This window comes from Pelodiscus sinensis, chromosome 2, assembly GCF_052426305.1.
Source record: "Pelodiscus sinensis isolate ZL-2025 chromosome 2, ASM5242630v1, whole genome shotgun sequence".
NCBI lineage: Eukaryota > Metazoa > Chordata > Testudines > Trionychidae > Pelodiscus > Pelodiscus sinensis.
The window spans coordinates 211,886,623-211,906,034 of NC_143053.1; the positions used below are offsets into that span (position 1 = coordinate 211,886,623).

Consider the following 19,412-nt stretch of genomic DNA (forward strand, 5'->3'; position numbering starts at 1 on the left):
CAAGAACACTGGAAACATTTTTACTTTCCTACACTGTCTAGTAATTATGATTTCACAACAATTGGTTTCTGGCTGTTAGTAGCTGTAGTGAAGTGAGTCTCTTGTGCAATCAGTTACTATAGATCTTGGGAATTATCTAGTATATGTCCTTATAAGAATATTTAAGTCACTGTTGTCCATAACTTCAGTAGAGATGACTCATGCAGTGGAGCTAATAATTTTAGATCCCATTGGTGTTCATTGAAAACTATAGGACAAAGGACTCTGAAGCACAACCAGTCTGTGTTGGTCAGAGGTGTTGACTTCAAGGTGAAACAGGATCACAGTCGATTGCTGTTGTTGTGCAAAGAAAAACCATATGGCTAATCAAATATCATGGATCAGAGTGGAAGCTGAGTTCAGTGAGGAATATTTCCTCCCTCATGGACAGCAGTAGTATTATGCATCTTGCTTCATGGATCAGTGGGCATGGGTATTTTAAATTAGAAATATCATTTGAGTCTTGATATGTTCTATTATAGCAATATCAATCTTTTTTGACATAGTGTTCTAGAAAGGTAAAATTTCATTATTTAAATACTATTGTAGTATGGTAAAACCTGAGATACAGCAAAGAATTGCCAAACTCTTTTAATAGTCTAAATGAAGACAAGTGCTCTACATAAAGAAAATACCATAATCATTTTCTATTTGATTATTTTCTAGTTTATTCTACTTTGCATAGCTTTTGTTTTGTTTAATTTTAGAGTACTAAAATATATTACTAAAGAACAGTTTATTGGAAACGGCTATATAATAAAGAGGTTCATAAATGTATTTAGTTGAAGGTCTGAGCGTCAGTCTCAGTTCTGTCATAGACTTGCAGAATGAAGTTGAATAAGCCACTCTTTTTTTTTTTTTTTTTTTGGCCTCAGTTTATCCATCTCCAAAGTGGATATTTACCTAACTCCATCCTAAGGTCACATTGGGCTTTTATTTTTATTTTAGAAGTTCTCTGAGCTCTTCAAATGGAAGATGCTGGACAAAGGCAAACCGATATTTTGTACTGGGCTTTTTTGCAGGGAGTGTTTTGCTTGCAGCAGTTGCAAAGTTAATATTTTGAGACTGAAATAACAACTTAATGTGCTGTATTATTAGTGTGGCATACATTGTGCTCCATGAAAGTTAATTATTATCTAGAAAGGACATTGTTTGCACATGATTCTGCTGCCAATTGAATATGCCTGCTTTTATATTTGGAATACTTTTGTTAGACTGGAGAGTGTGATGTCTACCCTTGACACCTTTATCAGTGCTGCTAAGATAAATCACTGTTTTCAGAGATGTGTACTTTTGCTGTAAAAATGTTCCATGGTTTGGAACACAGAATTTTAGATTTTTGGGAGAAAAAGATGACACTTTAATATTTTTCAATTTGATTTGTGATTAAAAAAAGACTTAATTCTGAGGCACTCTGTTGCAGTCTTATAACTATTATTGTAATACACAGTTTGTCAGGTGTAAAGCACATAATATAGAATAATCAGATTTGATATTTGTATGGAGATACCTGAGAGATTGCTTTAGCACATCCTTGGTTACAGTACTAAAAGAAGAATTTTGACACTGGAAACAGACCTGGTAGTTGTGCCGAGACAAAAAATGTCTATACCAAAATTGGAAAATAAAGTTCAGAATGACATAGTGCAAAATTTCCACTTGTCCCTGTAGTTTAACACACAAGTATATGACTGAACCCCCATATTTTTATTAACGTGTTTTTGAACATGAACGTGCATAACTCAAATACATTTTATGCATAACAGGGTATGTAAATTATCATTCAAGAGATAGTGATACCCTGAATGTGTATATTCCATTTGTGTGCAGTATCATTTCTGTATTGGAAGTAAGAAATATGTAGATTAAACATGTTTCTTAAGCTAGGTGGGCTAGTGAAAGCCATTAACCAATGATCTATAAATAGTCTTGTTTTTCTGGTAAGCCTAGATTGTGCTTGGTCCTAAAGAGACAGGTGACTATGCCACCTGGTGCTGGAATCCATCTTGAATTAGGGATGTTAAAATTAGGTTGATTTACTAATCAATTAGTCGATAGAATTTTTATCGACTACTCGATTAGCTGTTAGGGGAAGGCAGTTGGTTCAGTCCCGGCTTGCACTGGGAACAAATCCTGCTGTGACTCTGCAATTTAAAAGGAAGTAGGAGCCAGGCTGCCTCCTTCCTCTCCGGCCCCCTATTCCCACCCCTCAGGTTCCTACTTTGTTTTAAATTGCAGAGCCTGGAGCTGGGCAATTGTAGTAGGAGTTGGGCATGCAGGCAGCCTAGGTCGGTCCCCGTTCTAGCTGGATTTGGGACCAAACCCCACAACGGCTCTGAAATTTAAAATGAAATGGGAGCCAGGGGAGCAGGATGCTCAGCTCCTGTTGCCTTTTAAATTGCAGAGCCACAGCTGGGTTTGGTCCCGGCACAAGCCGGGACTGAGCCAGGCTACCTGCCCAGCAGGCAACAGCACCTGTCCATGGCGAGCCTGGGCCCACTGTAGGCAGAGGCTGCTTTGTGCTAGCCTTCCCCCCACCCCCAGAAGCAGCAGCGAGGGGGGCAAAAGAACATAAGATTGGCCATACTGGGTCAGACCAAAGGTCTGTCTAGTCCAGTATCCTGTCTGCCGACAGTGGCCAGTGCCAGGTGCCCCAGAGGGGGTGGACCAAAGACAATGATCAAGCGATTTGTCTCCTGCCATCCATCTCCAGCCTTTGACAAACAGAGGCCAGGGACACCATTCCTTACCCCCTGGCTAATAGCTTTTTATGGACCTAACCTCCTTGAATTTATTTAGCTTTTTAAAACTCTGTTATAGTCCTAGCCTTCAGAGCCTCCTCTGGCAAGGAGTTCCACAGGTTGACTGTGCTCTGTATCAAGAAGAACTTTCTTTAATTAGTTTTAAACCTGCTACCCATTAATTTCATTTGGTGTCCTCTAGTTCTTATATTATGGGAACAAGTAAATAACTTCTCTTTATTCACCCTCTCCTCACGTGTCATGATTTTATAGACCTCTATCATATCCCCCCCTCAGTCTCCTCTTTTCTAAACTGAAGAGTCCCAGTCTCATTAGCCTTTCCTCATATGGGACCTGTTCCAAACCCCTAATCATTTTAGTTGCCCTATTTAGAACCTTTTCTAATGCCAAAATATCTTTTTTGAGGTGAGGAGACCACATCTGTACGGAGTATTCAAGATGTGGGCGTACCATAGTTTTATATAGGGGCAGTAAGATATTCTGGGTCTTATTTTCTTTCCCTTTTTTAATAATTCCTAACATCCTGTTTGCTTTTTTGATTTCCGCTGCACACTGCGTGGATATTTTCAGAGAACTATCCGCGATAACACCAAGATTTCTTTCCTGATTAGTTGTAGCTAAATTAGCCCCCCATCATATTGTATGTATAGTTGGGGTTATTTTTTTCCAATGTGCATTACTTTACACTTATCCACATTTAAATTTCATTTGCCATTTTGTTGCCCAATCCCTTAGTTTGGTGAGATCTTTTTGAAGTTCTTCACAGTCTGCTTTCGTCTTGACTGTCTTAAACAGTTTAGTATCATCCGCAAACTTTGCCACCTCACTGCTTACCCCTTTCTCTAAATCATTTATGAATAAGTTGAATAGGATTTGTCCTAGGACTGACCCTTGGGGAACACCGTTAGTTACCCCTCTCCATTCTGAAAATTTACCATTTATTCCTAGCCTTTGTTTCCTGTCTCTGAACCAGATCTCAATACTTGTTTTCCCTCTTATCTCATGACAACCTAATTTACACAAGAGCCTTTGGTGAGGGACCTTGTCAAAGGCTTTCTGGAAATCTAAGTACACTATATCTACTGGATCTCCCTTGTCCGCATGTTTGTTAACCCCTTCAAAAAACTCGAATAGATTAGTAAGACATGATTTCCCTTTACAGAAACCATGTTGACTTTTGCCCAACAAAGTATGTTCTTCTACGTGTCTGACAATTTTATTCTTTACTATTGTTTCAACTAATTTGCCCGGTACTGACGTTAGACTTACCGGTCTGTAATTGCCAGGGTCGCCTCTAGAGCCTTTTTAAATATTGGCGTTATGTAGCTGTCTTCCAGTCCTTGGGTACAGAAGTTGATTTAAAGGATAGGTTACAAACCACAGTTGATAGTTCTGCAATTTCACATTTGAGTTCTTTCAGAACCCTTGGGTGAATGCCATCCGGTCCCTGTGATTTGTTACTGTTAAGTTTTTCAACTTGTTCCAAAACCTCCTCTAATGACACTTCAGTCCAGGACAGTTCCTCAGATTCATCACCCACAACGGACGGTGCAGGTTTGGGAATCTCCCTAATATCCTCATCCGTGAAGACTGAAGCAAAGAAATCATTTAGTCTCTCCGCAATGGCGTTATGGTCTTTGATTGCTCCTTTTGTGTATCAATCGTTCAGGGGCTCCACTGGTTTTTTAGCAGGCTTCCTGCTTCTAATGTACTTTAAAAAACATTTTGCTATTACTTTTTGAGTTTTTTGGCTAGCTGTTCCTCAAAATCTTTTTTGGCTTTTTTTATTACATTTTTACACTTAATTTGGCAGCGTTTATGTTTCTTTCTATTTACCTCACTAGGATTGGACTTCCACTCTTTAAAAGATGCCTTTTTATCTCTCACTGCTTCTTTTACATGGTTGTTCAGCCACAGGGGCTCTTTTTTAGGTCTCTTACTATGTTTTATAATTTGGGGTGGCACTATGGAGACTGTGCTGGGGGGGGACTAGCTTTTAAGCTGGCTTCCCCCAACACTGGCTCCTGCTCCCCCCTCTTCCTCCTTGCTGATACAGAGGCAGCAAGGGGGGAGGGAATGCAAGTACTGGACTTGACTACATGATAAGCCTAGGCTTATGGGGTAGTTGACTAGTCAACTACTCGATTACATCCTTATCTTGAATTTTGTACTTTTCCACAGAGGTGGGGACAATTGAACAAAGATTTCCCGCCCTGGGGAAATTCTATATAAGATGTGGGAGGCAAACAATGTTTGTCTTCAGCTGGCTTCACAGACTGCTCCACACCCCGAGAAGATACATGAAATGACTTGGAAACATAACAAACTCTGAGGAGGAGGGGGAGAAGCAGTTAGACCAGGCTGGAAAAAAAAAATCAGGTCTGGCCTAAAAAGAACTTTGACTTAATGTATTAAGCTTAGCTGGTGCATTTTGTTTTATTTTGATTAGTAACGTACTGTGATCTGTCTGTTATCACTTTCAACCAATTAAATCCTGTTTTTTATATTTAATAAAATCACTTTTGTTATTAAAACCTGTGTAAATAATTATTACCTGGATTGGGGGGACAACAGCTGCGCATATCTCTCTTTCATTAATAAAGGAGGCGAACATCTTCTGAGCTTATTCTGTATAAACTTTATGCATAGTGAGATGGATTTATTTGGGGTGTTGGTCCCATTGGGGCTGTGTACTATGGTTCTGTGTCAAGTGCCTGTTACTAAGCCTTCGCAGAACTAAGCTGTTCTCAAGTGTCTGTGTTGCTGTTCTGGGGGATGTTATCCCAACTCTGGGCCTTTCTTGGGGAAGACCAGAACTTCTAGCTCAGCGGGGCAGGGTGGTGGGATACCCTAGAAGGCAGGTAGGTGGGTTCAGTAGTATGCATAGCGTCAGGGATGATTTAGAAGGTGCTTGGTCCTGGGCAGGGGACTGGACTCAATGACTTCTCAAGGTCCCTTCCAGTTCTCGCATCTGTGATTTTAGGATCAGCCTGCTAAGTGACAGTCTCAAGGGTATGTCTGACTCAGCGAGACCTCCAGCATTTCCAGTTCTGCCAACGAACCAACCAAAAAAAAAAAGAGGCACTTCTGTTAGGAATTAAGCTCCTCTTCTTCCTTCAGATATAATAGTAATATGCAGTTGGGTTGGCATTTACTACAGAGAAAGAAACACATCGCATTTAAGTATCTATTAAAAATGTATTTATTGAGGTGTAAAAGGTAAGAGATGCACCAAGCAGTAGCAATGGTAGATGGCATACCCTAAAGGATAGAGCATCAGTGGAAGAAATAGGCCCCTGTTTACTGCTTTCAGTAAGGGCTTGTTTACACAAGGATATTGACTAGAATAAATAGTTATGCAATAATCTGCAGTAGCTTCCTGTGAGACCACTCTATTCTGGATTAAAAGGCATATCATTCCTCAGTAATAGTGCACTTTCAGTTATTCAAACAGGAAATAATTCAGCAAAGTTCTGTGGCCTGTGTAATGCAGGAAGTCAGATTAGGTGATCACAGTGGTTTCTTCTATCTTTATAATCTATGAATTTTGGAATCAAGTGACTTTTATTGTACCATAATTATTGCAATAAATTTCTCTGTGAAGACAAGACCTTACTGAGGATTTAAAATTAAATGAAAGAGGGACTGATGCTTTTAATAGTACAGAACATAGTCCTCAAGTATTTACCATGTTTGTTACTTTAAAAATATTCTCACTGGAGACTGTCCAGGGTTACACTAGTATAGGTTTATTTCCACTAGGTAAAACTAAAGAGGAGAAAGCAGCCACCAAAGGTTTAAGCTAAATAAGATAGATCTCTCTCTCTCTCTTACACGCAGGCAGGCAAGCAAGCACACACCCCTCCATTCATTCACTCATTCACACCCATTCATTCCTACCCTCAGGCAATCACACACTTACACAGACATATGGGTTGCAGAAGGAGCGAAGGCATGTGGATCCTGGAGGGTCTGTCTGCTCATCATGGCTGGGGAAGCTGGTCAGGAGGAAAGACACTGGAGGGGAGCTTCTCAGGATCAATGGAAGGAAAAAGAGAGAGTCTCACATGTGCTCCTTCTCTTTATATAGTGCCTGAATGGTTCCTGTGACTCATTCACCTGGTCATCAGGGAGCATGCCCAGACTTCCCTTTATCTAGCAGAGAGCATGCCCAGACTTCCCTTTATCCAGCAGGGAGCATGCCCATATTGTGATGACTCATTGCCATGTGGTCCATTGTTCCAAGCCTTCTTCAAACACACTCACACTCACACTCTCTCTCCATTCACTCAGGGGAGAATGCAGCTTAGGGAAATGTACAAGCAAGGTGGCTGCATATTACAAAGTTGCAGTTTACAGTAAGTTTGAGAGTTACACAGATTGCAAAGACTGACAAGGATTACAATAAGTTGCAGTTTAAAACCTTAGATCTTACAGTTTGGTGTAGCTTTAGAAAATCCATATATATAAATCTAGTGAGCTCAGGTGGAGGTTTTTATGTAACAATGTTAATGGTACAAATCATGTTAATGAATAATAAAACCAATAGTAAGCATATGCAGATCAGCCTCAGACTGCCATAAAATGCTAGTGAGTAAATCTAAGTTATCCTGATTTCTTCAAAGTACAAGTGTTATTCCCTGGACTCCAGGTTTTGAATTATAGGGTCTCACCAATTTAATACATTTGCACTTACCACTTTGATGTTTGTCCTACCCACAATTTATCCCAGGAAAAGAAGGGAGCATTAAAGCTTCCCTAAGATTGCTCAGTCACAAAATGACTGAGATCAGCCCTTTACTACTTCAGAGACAAAATGGGAAAACTCACAACAAAAGTACAGGTGACAGATAACCAACCAGAAATATTTGGGAGTGTGTATGTGTCAGGATTTGTATGAGATATATGAAATTTTATTACGGTACTTGTGCCTCAAAAGCCTGGGATGGGAGGAAGTAGAAGTGGTAGAAAATCATGGAAAATACTAAAAATGTCTTCCAGTAATACCTAGTATGAAAGAAGGGAGTGATCCCAATGGGCTTCATGGAGAAGCTTTTTGTCCGCAGTACTGGATATTGATGAGAAGAAAATTGCTAGCATGCATAGAGCACTTCTACCGAATCTCTACAAGATCCTATTCTGGGATGATTGTGATATTTCTAAGTTATTTCTAAGACATAACAGATTCAGATATATTTATAAAAGCAACCAGGGTAAAAGGTTCTGTTTTGGACAGGAGAGACTAGGGCTGTGTCTAGATTACATCCCTTTACCGAAAAAGGGATGTAAATTAGGCACGTCAATATTGCAAATGAAGCGGAGCTTTTTTCAAACCCCCGTCTTCCCCTGGCAGTTTAGTCAGGAATCTTTCAAAATAAAACCCTTTTTCGAAAGATTCTGTAAACCTCATTTTTTGAGGAGTACAGGATCTTTTGAAAAAAGGGTTTTATTTTCGAAAGATTCCTGTCTAAACTGCTGCCTTTTTTTTTTTTTTTTTTTTTTTAGAAAAAGCCCAGTTTTGGAAAAAAACGGCAGCCACCATTATGCAAATGAAGCACGGGATATTTAAATCCCAGCTTCATTTGCAATATCAATGTGCCTAATTTATATCCCTTCACTGAAAAAGGGATGTAGTCTAGAGACAGCCTATTATTTCCAGATTCTCGCTCCTGAACTCATTTCTTTCCTTCATTAGAAGTAAAGTTGAAGCAACAACAGTTTGTTTGTTTGTTTGTTTTTAAAGGAAGCAGTTGCAGTCTTCTTTCCTGCTAAGCTGAGGGTAAACCTGTAAGGTGTGTACATCCTAGAATATGGGGTTTAGTTCTACATCTCTTGTTTCTGATTAAGCATAGGCCAGTGGTGTTTCTCCTACCAGAACAGGAAGAAAAGGAACCAATTTCAGCAGTTAGGCACTAATCCTTGATACACTCCCATGCTTAAACATAAGCATGAGATGAGGAGTAGTAATAAAAATGAGATGAATTTTGAACTTAAATGTTTGATGTGTTTTAAAGCTGAGCATGTGTGTATAGTCAGGACCTATGCCATAGGTATTATGGTGTTAGGTATGGGAGGAAACCCTGAGAGAGAAAACACTGAAATGTTGCAGGCCCATTTGCAGGAAGGGTGCAAAAGCACCTGCCATGGTCCTCCATAGTCTCCATGTGTCTGATTCTGGACAATTACGGGAAGGCAAGAGCAACGCATTGCCCAAGCCTTCCACCCCCCATGCTTTGGTGGGCCAGGGGAAGGCTGGGGCAGATTCTCCCCTCTCTCCCGGAAGTGAGACTGGTAGTGGGGTGGGGAACCATAAGGGGTGTGTTTGCACCCTTGTGGTCTACATTTGCAATAAAGAGCATGCACGTGCGCGCGCACACACACACACACACAAATTCCTGCATAGAGGCCTGTGTTGGTTTGCATATAAATATAACAATTAAGAATTCTAGATCAATTCTAACTGATTTTTGTGAGAATGGTGGTTATTCATGAATTGTTTGAGGAATAATTTCCCTTGTATGGAATCTTTCCTTCTGTTAAATTTTGTATGAAATATGAATAAAAAGTGTTTTGCTTCCTCCTTTCAAAGAACAGAAGCATTTGGTAAAACTTCCGAGACAGCATTTTTCCATTTTTTTCTTTATAGCAGTAAAAATGCTATCTGCTGTTGTGACTATTATTTAGATGTTATTGCCGGCAAAATATAGTCGCTCCTTTAGTAACCTCCCTTTGAGACATGATATAGCATAGTATTTCTCATTAAAATTAAAGTCAGCAGGCTAAACAATTCAAAACTATCCTGACATGTCAACTAGCCAAAATAAATTGAATGGCTTATTTATTTATTGTTTTCCTTTCCCAAATAATGAATGGAATGTGTAATGCTACAGGGAGAAAATACTTTACTGCAAGACCTGTATTGTCATGCAGTGTTTTTGTATAGGATGTAAAAGTACGATGTAGAATCCCAGAGCATTAGGAGATTTATACATTTAATTCTCAGCCTTTCAAGATGATCCACATTGGCTTCAGTTGGCTCTGCATGGGTTTAAGGTTCTTCCCACAAGGATTGCAGATTTGGCTCCCTGTATTTTGAAATAGTCATTCGTAGGTATGTGGCAAGCTGAGTTTGTTTCTGTTTTTCCTCTTAAAATGGTTTATTTATATCACTGATTATAGCCAACCACGCACTGATTGGAAAAGTAACAAATTAGAACAAACACAACATGTCACTTGTCCCCTGACCTGTTGGTTATACAGTTCAAGAGCAGACTGATGGAAATTTCCTCTGTCCTTTCTGTATCCCCATTACCCCTGTTTGCAGCAAGGAGTCTCAAGTGCAGAAGCCCTGGTTACTTGTTTTTTTATGGAAACATTCTTTCAGGGAATTATGGAGAGCAGAGTCAGGGGCATAGACTGCAATAGAGGCACAGGCTCTCCATGGAGACAGCCCTGGTTCCCCAATCAAACAATCAGGGACACATCTCTATGAGGGGAACCTTGCTGACATTCCTTTCCCATTAGTTCCTGCTGCAGGGATGGTGGGGGAGGTCCATAATGTTTGTTTCTTAAAAACAGAACTTTTGCAGCTTGTATCTTCTTACTGGTACCACTATGCCCTTTGTTTTGGTACAAAGTACGGTAAAACTCCATTGGTCCGGCATCTAATGCTCCGGCGCTCCTGATGGTCCAGCACCATCAGGAACCTGGAAGTGCTGGGGCAGCCGGACAATTGGCGCTGCTCTGCGCCCGGCTTCCCCGATTGAAACTGACCAGCAGCTGAATCGGGGAAGCCGGGGGCAGAGCAGCTGGGGTGCTGCCGGGTTGGTCCCGCAGCACCGAGGTTGCGGTGCTACGGAACCAACCCAGCAGCACCCCAGCTGCTCTTGGGGATGCCTGGAGCAGAGCAGCTGAAGTGCTGCCGGGTTGGTCCCGCAGCGCCGAGGAGCAGTGCTACGGGACCAACCTGATAGCACCCCAGCTGCTCTGTCCCAGGCGTCCCCAAGAGCAGCTGGGGTGCTGCCGGGTTGGTTTCGCAGCACCGAGGGGTGACGCTACTGGACCAACCCAGCAGCACCCCAGTTGCTCTGCCGCAGGCGTCCCCAATTCAGCAGCTGCTGAAACTGACCAGCAGCGGCTGAATCAGGGACGACTGGGGCAGAGCTAGACTATCAGACTACCACCCCACCCCAAACCCCTCATAGCCCCCCCCTTCTGATAGTCCGGCATATCTGATAATCCAGCACCCCCTGGGTCCTAAAAGTGCCAGATTATCGGAAGTTTACTGTACTCTGCTTGGAAAATTGACTCTATTTCTGCTTGGAACAAATAATTTAGTTTCTCTTTGCTATGCAGATGGATAAAAATGGGATTAAGTAATTATTTGTTTGAAATGTAGATAAGTAAGGGTTACAGTGGTAAAATAATCCATTTAAAAGAACGCAGATGAGGAGGGAATTCAAAAGGAGTAGAAGACTTTTAGTGTTTGCAGGGTCAGATCAGATCAGCAACTAGGAGTGTATGATAAAAAGAGAGGCTGGTGCCAGAGATTAGCATTGCAAGAAGTGTTTTTGTGCAATATCCAAAACCTGTTTTGTTGCCTGTAAGATAGGTGCTTGTGCGGCCACTCAGGAGAGATTCAAATGCCACCAGCTGATTAGGAGAGCACCCACAGCTAGGTTTTTGATTCTACTGGTGATGCACATAAAAACAAATCCTCACATGGATGGAAAGAATCTGCGCATGGATGGAAAAGATTAGAGGGAACATGGCCATAAAGTAAAGGCAGGGTTTGCTGGATTCTTCTCCACATTTCATGCTGTCCACATATGCTCTTTTCCCAAGAGAACATTTGCAGATTCACATCCATAGTGGCATCGTAAGGTTTTCTTCTCATTACCATTTCCTGATTCTAGGAATCTCTGCCTTGGTGGGTGATGTATTTTAAAACACTTCGATTACAGATGGGCCTTGTAGAGAGTTCTAAAAGTATAATGAGACTTTGTCATCATCAAATTCCCTCTGGTAATTCATCATATAGATGAGCCTGTCAACCAAGAACTCTATCTCCAGCTCCCATGCACTCTTGATTTTGCTAGCTGCATTCTACCAGAGGAGCAGAGCTGATTTAGTGGAGTCATAGATTAAAAGGTAGCACTTGCTTAGCTGGGTCCTGAACTGTTGCTTACTTTGAAGACCATAACAAAGGTTTTAAAATGGTATTGGAAGTGAAATGGTACCCAGGGAAGGTTGCACAATTCAGAAGTGATGGGTTCATGGTGGTTCATTCCATTATGAAGTTGGACTTCCCTATTCTGCGAAGCTGGAATCCCTATGCTACTTCCATTTAACAGAATAGGCTGAAACTTTCTAGTCTGGCACACTTGGGACTTGACTAGTGTCAAACCAGAGAATTTGCTGAAATATGGGAGATCAATGTTGCTAGCAGCATTACCAATGCTTCCCCTGATTACTGGGCTTTTAGAATACATTTAGGGTGTGTTTAGACTACAGGTTTTTGTTTTTTTTTTTTTCAAAAAAAGGGGCCTGTTTTCGTAAAAACTTCCTCTGAGTCTAGACTGCTGCCGCATTCTTTCGTAAGAACGTGGCATTTTTCTTGAACGTGGAAAACCTCGTTTTACAAGGAATAATGCCTTTTTTTGAAAGTGCTCTTTCGAAAAAAGGTGTTATATAATGCAAACTGTGCTTTTTCGAAAGAGAGTATCCAGACTGCCTGGGTGCTCTCTTTCGAAAAAGTGGCTTGCTTTTTCAAAAGTACTGGTTGTAGTCTAGATGCTCTTTTTCGAAAGAGGCTTTTTTAAAAGTATCTTTACAAGCCTCTTTTGAAAGAGGCTTTTTCATATCTAGACATAGCCTTTGTGGTAAATTAGAGTTAAATAACAGCACAGAACACTGAGAGCCAGGATTGGTGACTGTAAACAAATTTATAGGGACCTTGGCAAACCTGACCATACTACTAAGAAGTGGACCTCTGACTAACTAAAATCATGCTGGACCCCGAATGTTGCTCAACCAAAGCGTGCCAAACTAGAGAGGTTCAGCCTGTACAAATGCAGTGAATTGTAATCTGTTCATAAAGTAACGAATTCATGGATCATTTTGCCCAGTTCCTTATCTGAAAGGAAGGAAGGGAATAGGGATCATCTGAAGAGAACAAATAAAATCCATTCACAAGCATCCCTCTTTTATTCCAAAACTGTTTATTTGTAAAACCTAAAGTATATGTTTCCTGTCAGTTTTATTCTGAACTCCTTACTGGGGAACCAGTGCACTAACGGCCAAACACAGCACCATCCTCCTCAGTCGTGGAGGCCTCTTGTGCTGCAGCACAACTATAGTGGTCCTGGTGCATACTGGACGCAGAAGGTCTAGTTGTGAAGTATAGATGGGGTTGTGACGTCAGGCCTGGTCTTAGAGCAAGGCAAGCAAAGTGGTTGCCTTGGGCCCTGCGCCTTCAGGGCCCCACGCTGCGCACAGGGTTGGGCCGCTAACAAGGGCCATGAACTTTGCAAGATGTCACGGTGAATTCCCCAGCCCAGAGCTGGCTGCTTACACAAGCCGCGTTAGCTGGGTCTGACCAGCTGCCAGCGAAGCTTGGGGGAGAGCAGAGCAGCCCGTAGGACCCATACCTGTCAAACAGGGGAATTAGTTCAAGTCCTACCAGTTGCTGAGAAACTTCACAGCCTGCTGGCAGGGAGGGCACAGCCCTGCCTACAGCTTTGATCTGGCCCTTCCACCTGCAGGGAGCTTCCCATGCCCTCAGGATTATTCTAAGAGGGGTGGTTGAGATTCTGTGGCCTGCACTGTGCAGGGGGTCAGACTAGATGATCATAATGGTCCCTTCTGACCTTAAAGTCTATGAGTCTATGAATCTATGCTGCTGTCCCCTTCACAAGGTTGCAGAACAAGCCCCCACCGTGCAGTTCCCTAGAAAGTTCGTTAGAAAAAAAAAAGCCCAATATTTTTCTAACATTCGAAGTCTTCCAGGGCAGTTTTCATTTAGATGAGATGTCAGCGACACAGTGTCAAGGCATTTTCATAGTTGAATTTGTTCGTTTGCAGAAATGTTTACTGCTTTTGTTTTCTTTGTACAGCAGGAAGAACAAACTGCATGTTAGCAGCCCTCTTTAGCAGATATCCTAGATAAGGCACTACAGTACCTGTCAGAAGTAGCAGCTATTCATTTGCCTCTGTTTCTCACCAGAGACTCTCAAACTCTCTGTTCATTCACTCTAACTCAGCGTTTCCCAAACTATGGGCCCAGTACTGGGCCGCAGGAAAAAAATACTGGGCCTCAGCATGGCTGCCGGTAGAGGAGCAGAGCGGGGCGGGCTGGGAGGAGGTGGCAGTGGAGGGGGAGAACCGGCCGCCGGGAAGAAGGGTTGGGTACAGCTGGGCTGTCCCGCGAAGATCAGGGCAGGCGGGTGGGCGGCAGGTGGAAGCAGGGTTAGGGGTAGCAGGGATGTCCCGTAGAGATCCAGGTGGGTAGGCGGTGCGCTGCGAAAGCAGGGTTGAAGGTAGTGGTGCTATACCGCGGAGATCCAGGCGGGCGGGCCGCAGAAACGGGTGGCAGCAACGGGGCTGTCCCGCGGAGATGGGAAGGGGGGAGGGAGCGAGCAGGTGGCAGAAGCAGTGTTGGAGGCAGCAGCGTTGTACCACGGAGATGGGGGGGAGTGGGCGACGGAAGCAGGGTTGGGGGCAGCGGGACTGTCCTCCAGAGATTGGGGGGGGCTGTCCCGCGGAGATGTGGGGGGAGACAAGCGGGCAGAAGCAGGGTTGGAGGCAGTGGGGCTGTCCAGCAGAAATCGGGGAGGGCAGGTGGTGGAACCAGGGCTGGGCGGGGGCAGCAGGGCTTAATGGGAGATCGGAAGGGGGGGGAGCGGGACTGACCTGGGCACATGCAGACCCTACAGACGCTGGCAGAGGAGTGAGTCTCCCTGGGGATTCCATTTTGCCCCCCCCCCCCCACACACACACACACATAGTGAGCACATCTACTATCCAGGCAGTTCGCAGCTATGGACTGATACACCTAATTATAATAAAACTCACCTAATTAGAAAATACCAGACATTTTATATGTCTGATAATTTCTTAATTTGTTTCTCAGAAAAACCCCTCAAATACCAGATTGTCCGGTACAAAACCGGACACCTGGCAACCCTACCCTCCTTTGCACTCTCCCTCCTAGACAGCTACCCTACCCCCAGTCTGCTCCTGCTCCCCCCTCCTGGAGTGCCCATGCAGCGCTGGGTCCCCCAAACCCTGGCCCAGGCTGGGTGGAGGATGCAGCCAGGTGAGAACTGAAAATTTATTCATTTTTCATTCTTTTTTTTTTATATGTGTTTATATTTTTGGGCTGTAAAAAACAGTACTAAAAAAACCGGGTTCCAACTAAAGTAAAAAGTTTGGGAAACCCTGATCTAGCCAGCTTTCTATCCATCTTACAGTCCATTTATCCAATCCTTATTCCCTTAACTTGCTGGCAAGAATATTGTGGGTGACTGTATCAAAAACTTTGCTAATGCTGGCACTGGGGGCTTTGGGAGGACCAGAAACAACTTATTTGAATATTCATCATTTGCTTAATGAATACGCAAATATGCAAATGAATGTTACTGGTCCTCCAAAAGCTAGTGAATGGATTTACTGGTTCCTGTGTCAAAAAGTTTTAACCCCTCTCCCCCAAACCAACAACCTGACCTGGGGGAAAAAATTAAAAATCTGGGCATATCTAGTTCTTGAGAAAAGCAGACTGGGTAGAACCTGTTAAGTTTTAAAATGTGTTAAGTGCAGTTATAAATAGGATAATGATCAATTCATGTCCATTGAAGATAGGACCAGAAGTAATGGGTTTATTCTGCATCTATGGCAAGTTAGGTTAGCTATTAGGAAAAGCTTTCTAACTACGAAGGGAATTAAGCTCTGGAATAGGCTTCCGTGGAGTTTGTTCTTAAAAACCTCCAGTGATAGGAATTGCACAAGTTAGACAAACACCTGTCACAGATGGTCTAGATTACTTGGTTCTGCCTCTAGCACATCAGGCTGGATTTTGTAACTTCTTGGGGTTCCTTTCAGCCCGACATTTTCATCATTCTGTGTGATCCCCATTGACTTGAGAGTTCCGTGTGTGAGTGCAGCATTTGGTCTGTAGCTTGTGAATTACTTTGAGACAATACTGAAAGAAGGATGTTGTAAAAATAATAATACTTTATATATGGTGGGGATGTTAAAAAGTGGTTACTTAGGTAACTGTGTCTCTGCTGAAAATCACAGTAGTTATATGCTGCAGAGCTTGCAGTGCAGCCGGCTCCATGGGAGCAGGGCTGGGAGGCATGTAACTGTTATGGTGATTGATAAGCTGATGCTTATCAGTTAACTGTTTAAACAATTACACTGTTACATCTCTAATATATGGCTGGATATGTACTTTTAGAGCTTATTTCAGTTTTATTTTAAATTCAATTTAAGTGATTTTTTTTTTTTTTTTAGTTCTAAGTGTCTGAAGAAAATAAAGAAACATGGATGGCCATAAGTAGTAAGTAATTTTATATTTTTTATCTGTCACAATAATAAAATTAGAAGCAACATACTAAACTGTTGCTATCTATATTTACCAGACTTTCATATTTTGTCATCCAATCTTTGACATAAAATCCTCAATAAAGATAGATTGGAGGTAAAAAGAGATCAAGTAATAGAAAAACAAATTCATGGACTAGATTAATAACTAACGTATTTATTTTTTAATCTTCTGTTTTGTAAACAGAGTTGGATTTATCCACATCATTTAACTTTGTAACTTAAGTAGATACTTACTACTTTATTCATAATTGATACTAGGTTTTGTTAAATGATTGTAAAATTTAAACGTGATTATTCACAATATAATAATTCGTGTTGACAAATTTACAGTGCTGAATAAAATTGTTCAACAATAGTGTTCTATAGTACGAGGCTTTTTCTGTTCAGTTATCCTATGCAGAATATATGAGCAACACTCAATTCTTCATAGAAGATATTCTTTAAAAATTATGAACAAATGTTATGCATAGAGTAATTTTTTTCTCAAAGTTCAATTTAAAGTGTAGTTTTACCATTATACTTAAGAAAATGATAACAATTTATTACATTCCCCTGATTTCTTTTATATTGATTATTAATTATTGAAGAATTCTCTAAATCATTGGGCCTATAGTCCACTTTGAGAAACACTTTGAGAAAGCTGCTAACAGGCCGCTCCAGTTTGTTTACTTAGCGGCTGCACAGCAATAAATGGCTCTCTTTCCATTGCAGATGGCAAATTACAGCCAATGAGAGCCACAAGGATCCGTGGCTTCAGAACTGCTAAGTAAATAAACCGGAGTGGCCCGTTAGTAGCTTTCTCAATGTGAGTCCATGGCCCACAAACACTGCTCTAAATTAATAATTCTTATTAAATCAATTTTCCTTTTTGTTAGATGACATTTGTAGCCCAACTATGTGCCCACTGAATTCCCCTTGACCTCAAAGAAGGTAGGAATGTAAGCTGAAACACTGTAGCCTTGATCCTGTGTTGTGATCTGACCCAGCCTCATTACCTTCCATGGGGCACAATAGTCTGCCTGTTCTGACCACAAGTACTGGTCTGAGACTTGAGGTATCACAAAACATGATTTACAAACTTTCATTTCCTGTTTAGTGCTTTTAATAAAATATGTTTCCAGAATGTTTGCTTTTACGAGTCTGGGTGCATTTAATTTAATTTGATGTTTTTCCTGGAAATGATTTTGAAATCTTTCTTACATTTTGAATAATTTTAAAGGGATATTGGCATTTTTTTGCTTTAGATAAAATCTTACTTACTCTGAGAGGTAAGATCCTGGTTCTCCAAAAGATCTATCTGTAAAATTCTTACCTTTATGTAGATCTGCATGAAGTGCTGTTTTGGATCCTCACTTTAATAACAGGATTCACATTTTAATTGATATTTCCTGCATCATAAAATATACCACACATTTCATCTGACTTAATGTGCTATCCCTTGTCAATATCTATGCAATTAGTTTACAAAGAGCTGTTCGTTAAATTGGATTTGGCATATCTTGCATATATTGGTTATTTTGTGCTGCAGCAAAAAAGTAATTGAAAACCTTATTTTTATCTTGGGATCTGCAGTATGGTTCAAATCTTACAGTCAGTGTGTAGGTTGACTAAGATGCTTGAGTTACTCTATTGCAAATATTTTTTGTGATGGACTAAAAAAGTGTTCTGTCTTGTATACTTTTAAAAAGACTAAATCTAATAATATAGTGATCTTGCACCACTAGTGAATACAAACCCCATGTAGCTATGAACCATGGAAGGGCATAACTGAGCTATCATATTTCATTTTTTTTTCACAAGTATGCAATATCTTTAAATTCTTCTAAGACACTAATTTGACATAATTTTAATATTAGTAAACCTATTACTTTTAAACGTTTGCAAAATTAATGCAATTTTTCAATTATTTACAGATTGGAGATTCCATTTTCTCAGAAGTTAATTAACTGTTCATCAGACAGATTAGTGTTCTATTGAGGAGCTAAATTTTCTGTGCCTCATATAGTTAAAGGAATAGTAGGAGGATAGGATTTTTGTTTTGACTACAACTTCAATAAATTTACAAAAGAGATGCAGAACCATCCCTGTATGGAAAATAATCTGGAAAAAGTGTACGTGTTGCACAGTCCAACATAGTTCATTTCTCATACTTTTTAGATTTTGTACTATATAAAATTGAAGTACAGGCAGTCCCCGACTTACGCGGATCCGACTTATGTCGGATCCGCACTTACGAACGGGGCTTTTCTCGCCCCGGAGCTCACGGGCGGCGGGTGGCCACCCGTGTCCTCTGGGGTGAGAAAAGCTTCTCCCGGTCTCCCTGGTCTGCTGGGGGTGTCCAGCAAAGCCACTGGACCCCCCCCCCCAGCAGACCAGGGACACCCGAGCAAAGCCGCCGCCTCGGTGGCTTTGCTCGTTTGCCCGGGAGCAAAGTCGCCCAGGCGGTGGCTTTGCTCTGGTGTCCCTGCTCTGCTGGGGGTGGGGTCCAGCGGCTTTGCTGGACCCCCCCACCCAGCAGACCAAGGGGACGGGAGCAAAGCCTTGGAGCACGCCCGCAGCGGGACAGCCCGGGCACGCTTGGGCTGTCCCGCTGCGGGCGTGCTCCGCGGCTTTGCTCTCCATCTCCCTGGTCTGACCAGCAGACCAGGGAGATGGGGAGCAAAGCCTCGGAGCACGCCCGCAGTGGGACAGCCGCAGCGCTCCTGGACTGTCCTGCTGCCCGCATGCTCTGCGGCTTTGCTCCGCGTCTCCCAGGTCAGCAGACCAGGGAGACGGAGCAAAGCCATTGAGGACTTGGGCGGTCCCGCCACCCCCGTCTCCCTGGTCTGCTGGGGAGGGGGAGGGTGCAGCTAGTGCCCCCCCCCCCCCCAGAAGACCAGGCTTTTCTTGCCTACCCCTGGGGTAGAGCAGCTGGGGGCTGCCAGGTTGGTCCCGCAGCGCTGCTCCGGGCCAACCCGGCAGCACCCCAGCTGCTCTGCCCCAGAAGTCCTGATTCAGCCGCTGCTG

The 19,412-nt window shown here is 42.3% G+C and overlaps 1 protein-coding gene across 7 annotated transcripts in view; it reads left to right on the top strand.

Annotated features, from left to right (window-relative positions):
* Window positions 1-19,412, top strand: part of ICA1 (islet cell autoantigen 1) — a 125,953-nt gene that overhangs the window by 4,763 nt on the left and 101,778 nt on the right. For 5 of the 7 annotated variants that reach the window (XM_075922317.2, XM_075922319.2, XM_006114511.5 and 2 more), the window contains exon 2: window positions 16,314-16,359. In XM_075922317.2, coding sequence (XP_075778432.2) covers window positions 16,343-16,359 — 17 coding nt within the window. In that variant the 5' untranslated portion in view covers window positions 16,314-16,342. Of the gene's footprint in view, window positions 1-16,313; window positions 16,360-17,281; window positions 17,337-19,412 lie in introns of those variants that run through there. The other 2 variants (XM_006114513.5, XM_089776689.1) reach the window with 2 other exon arrangements.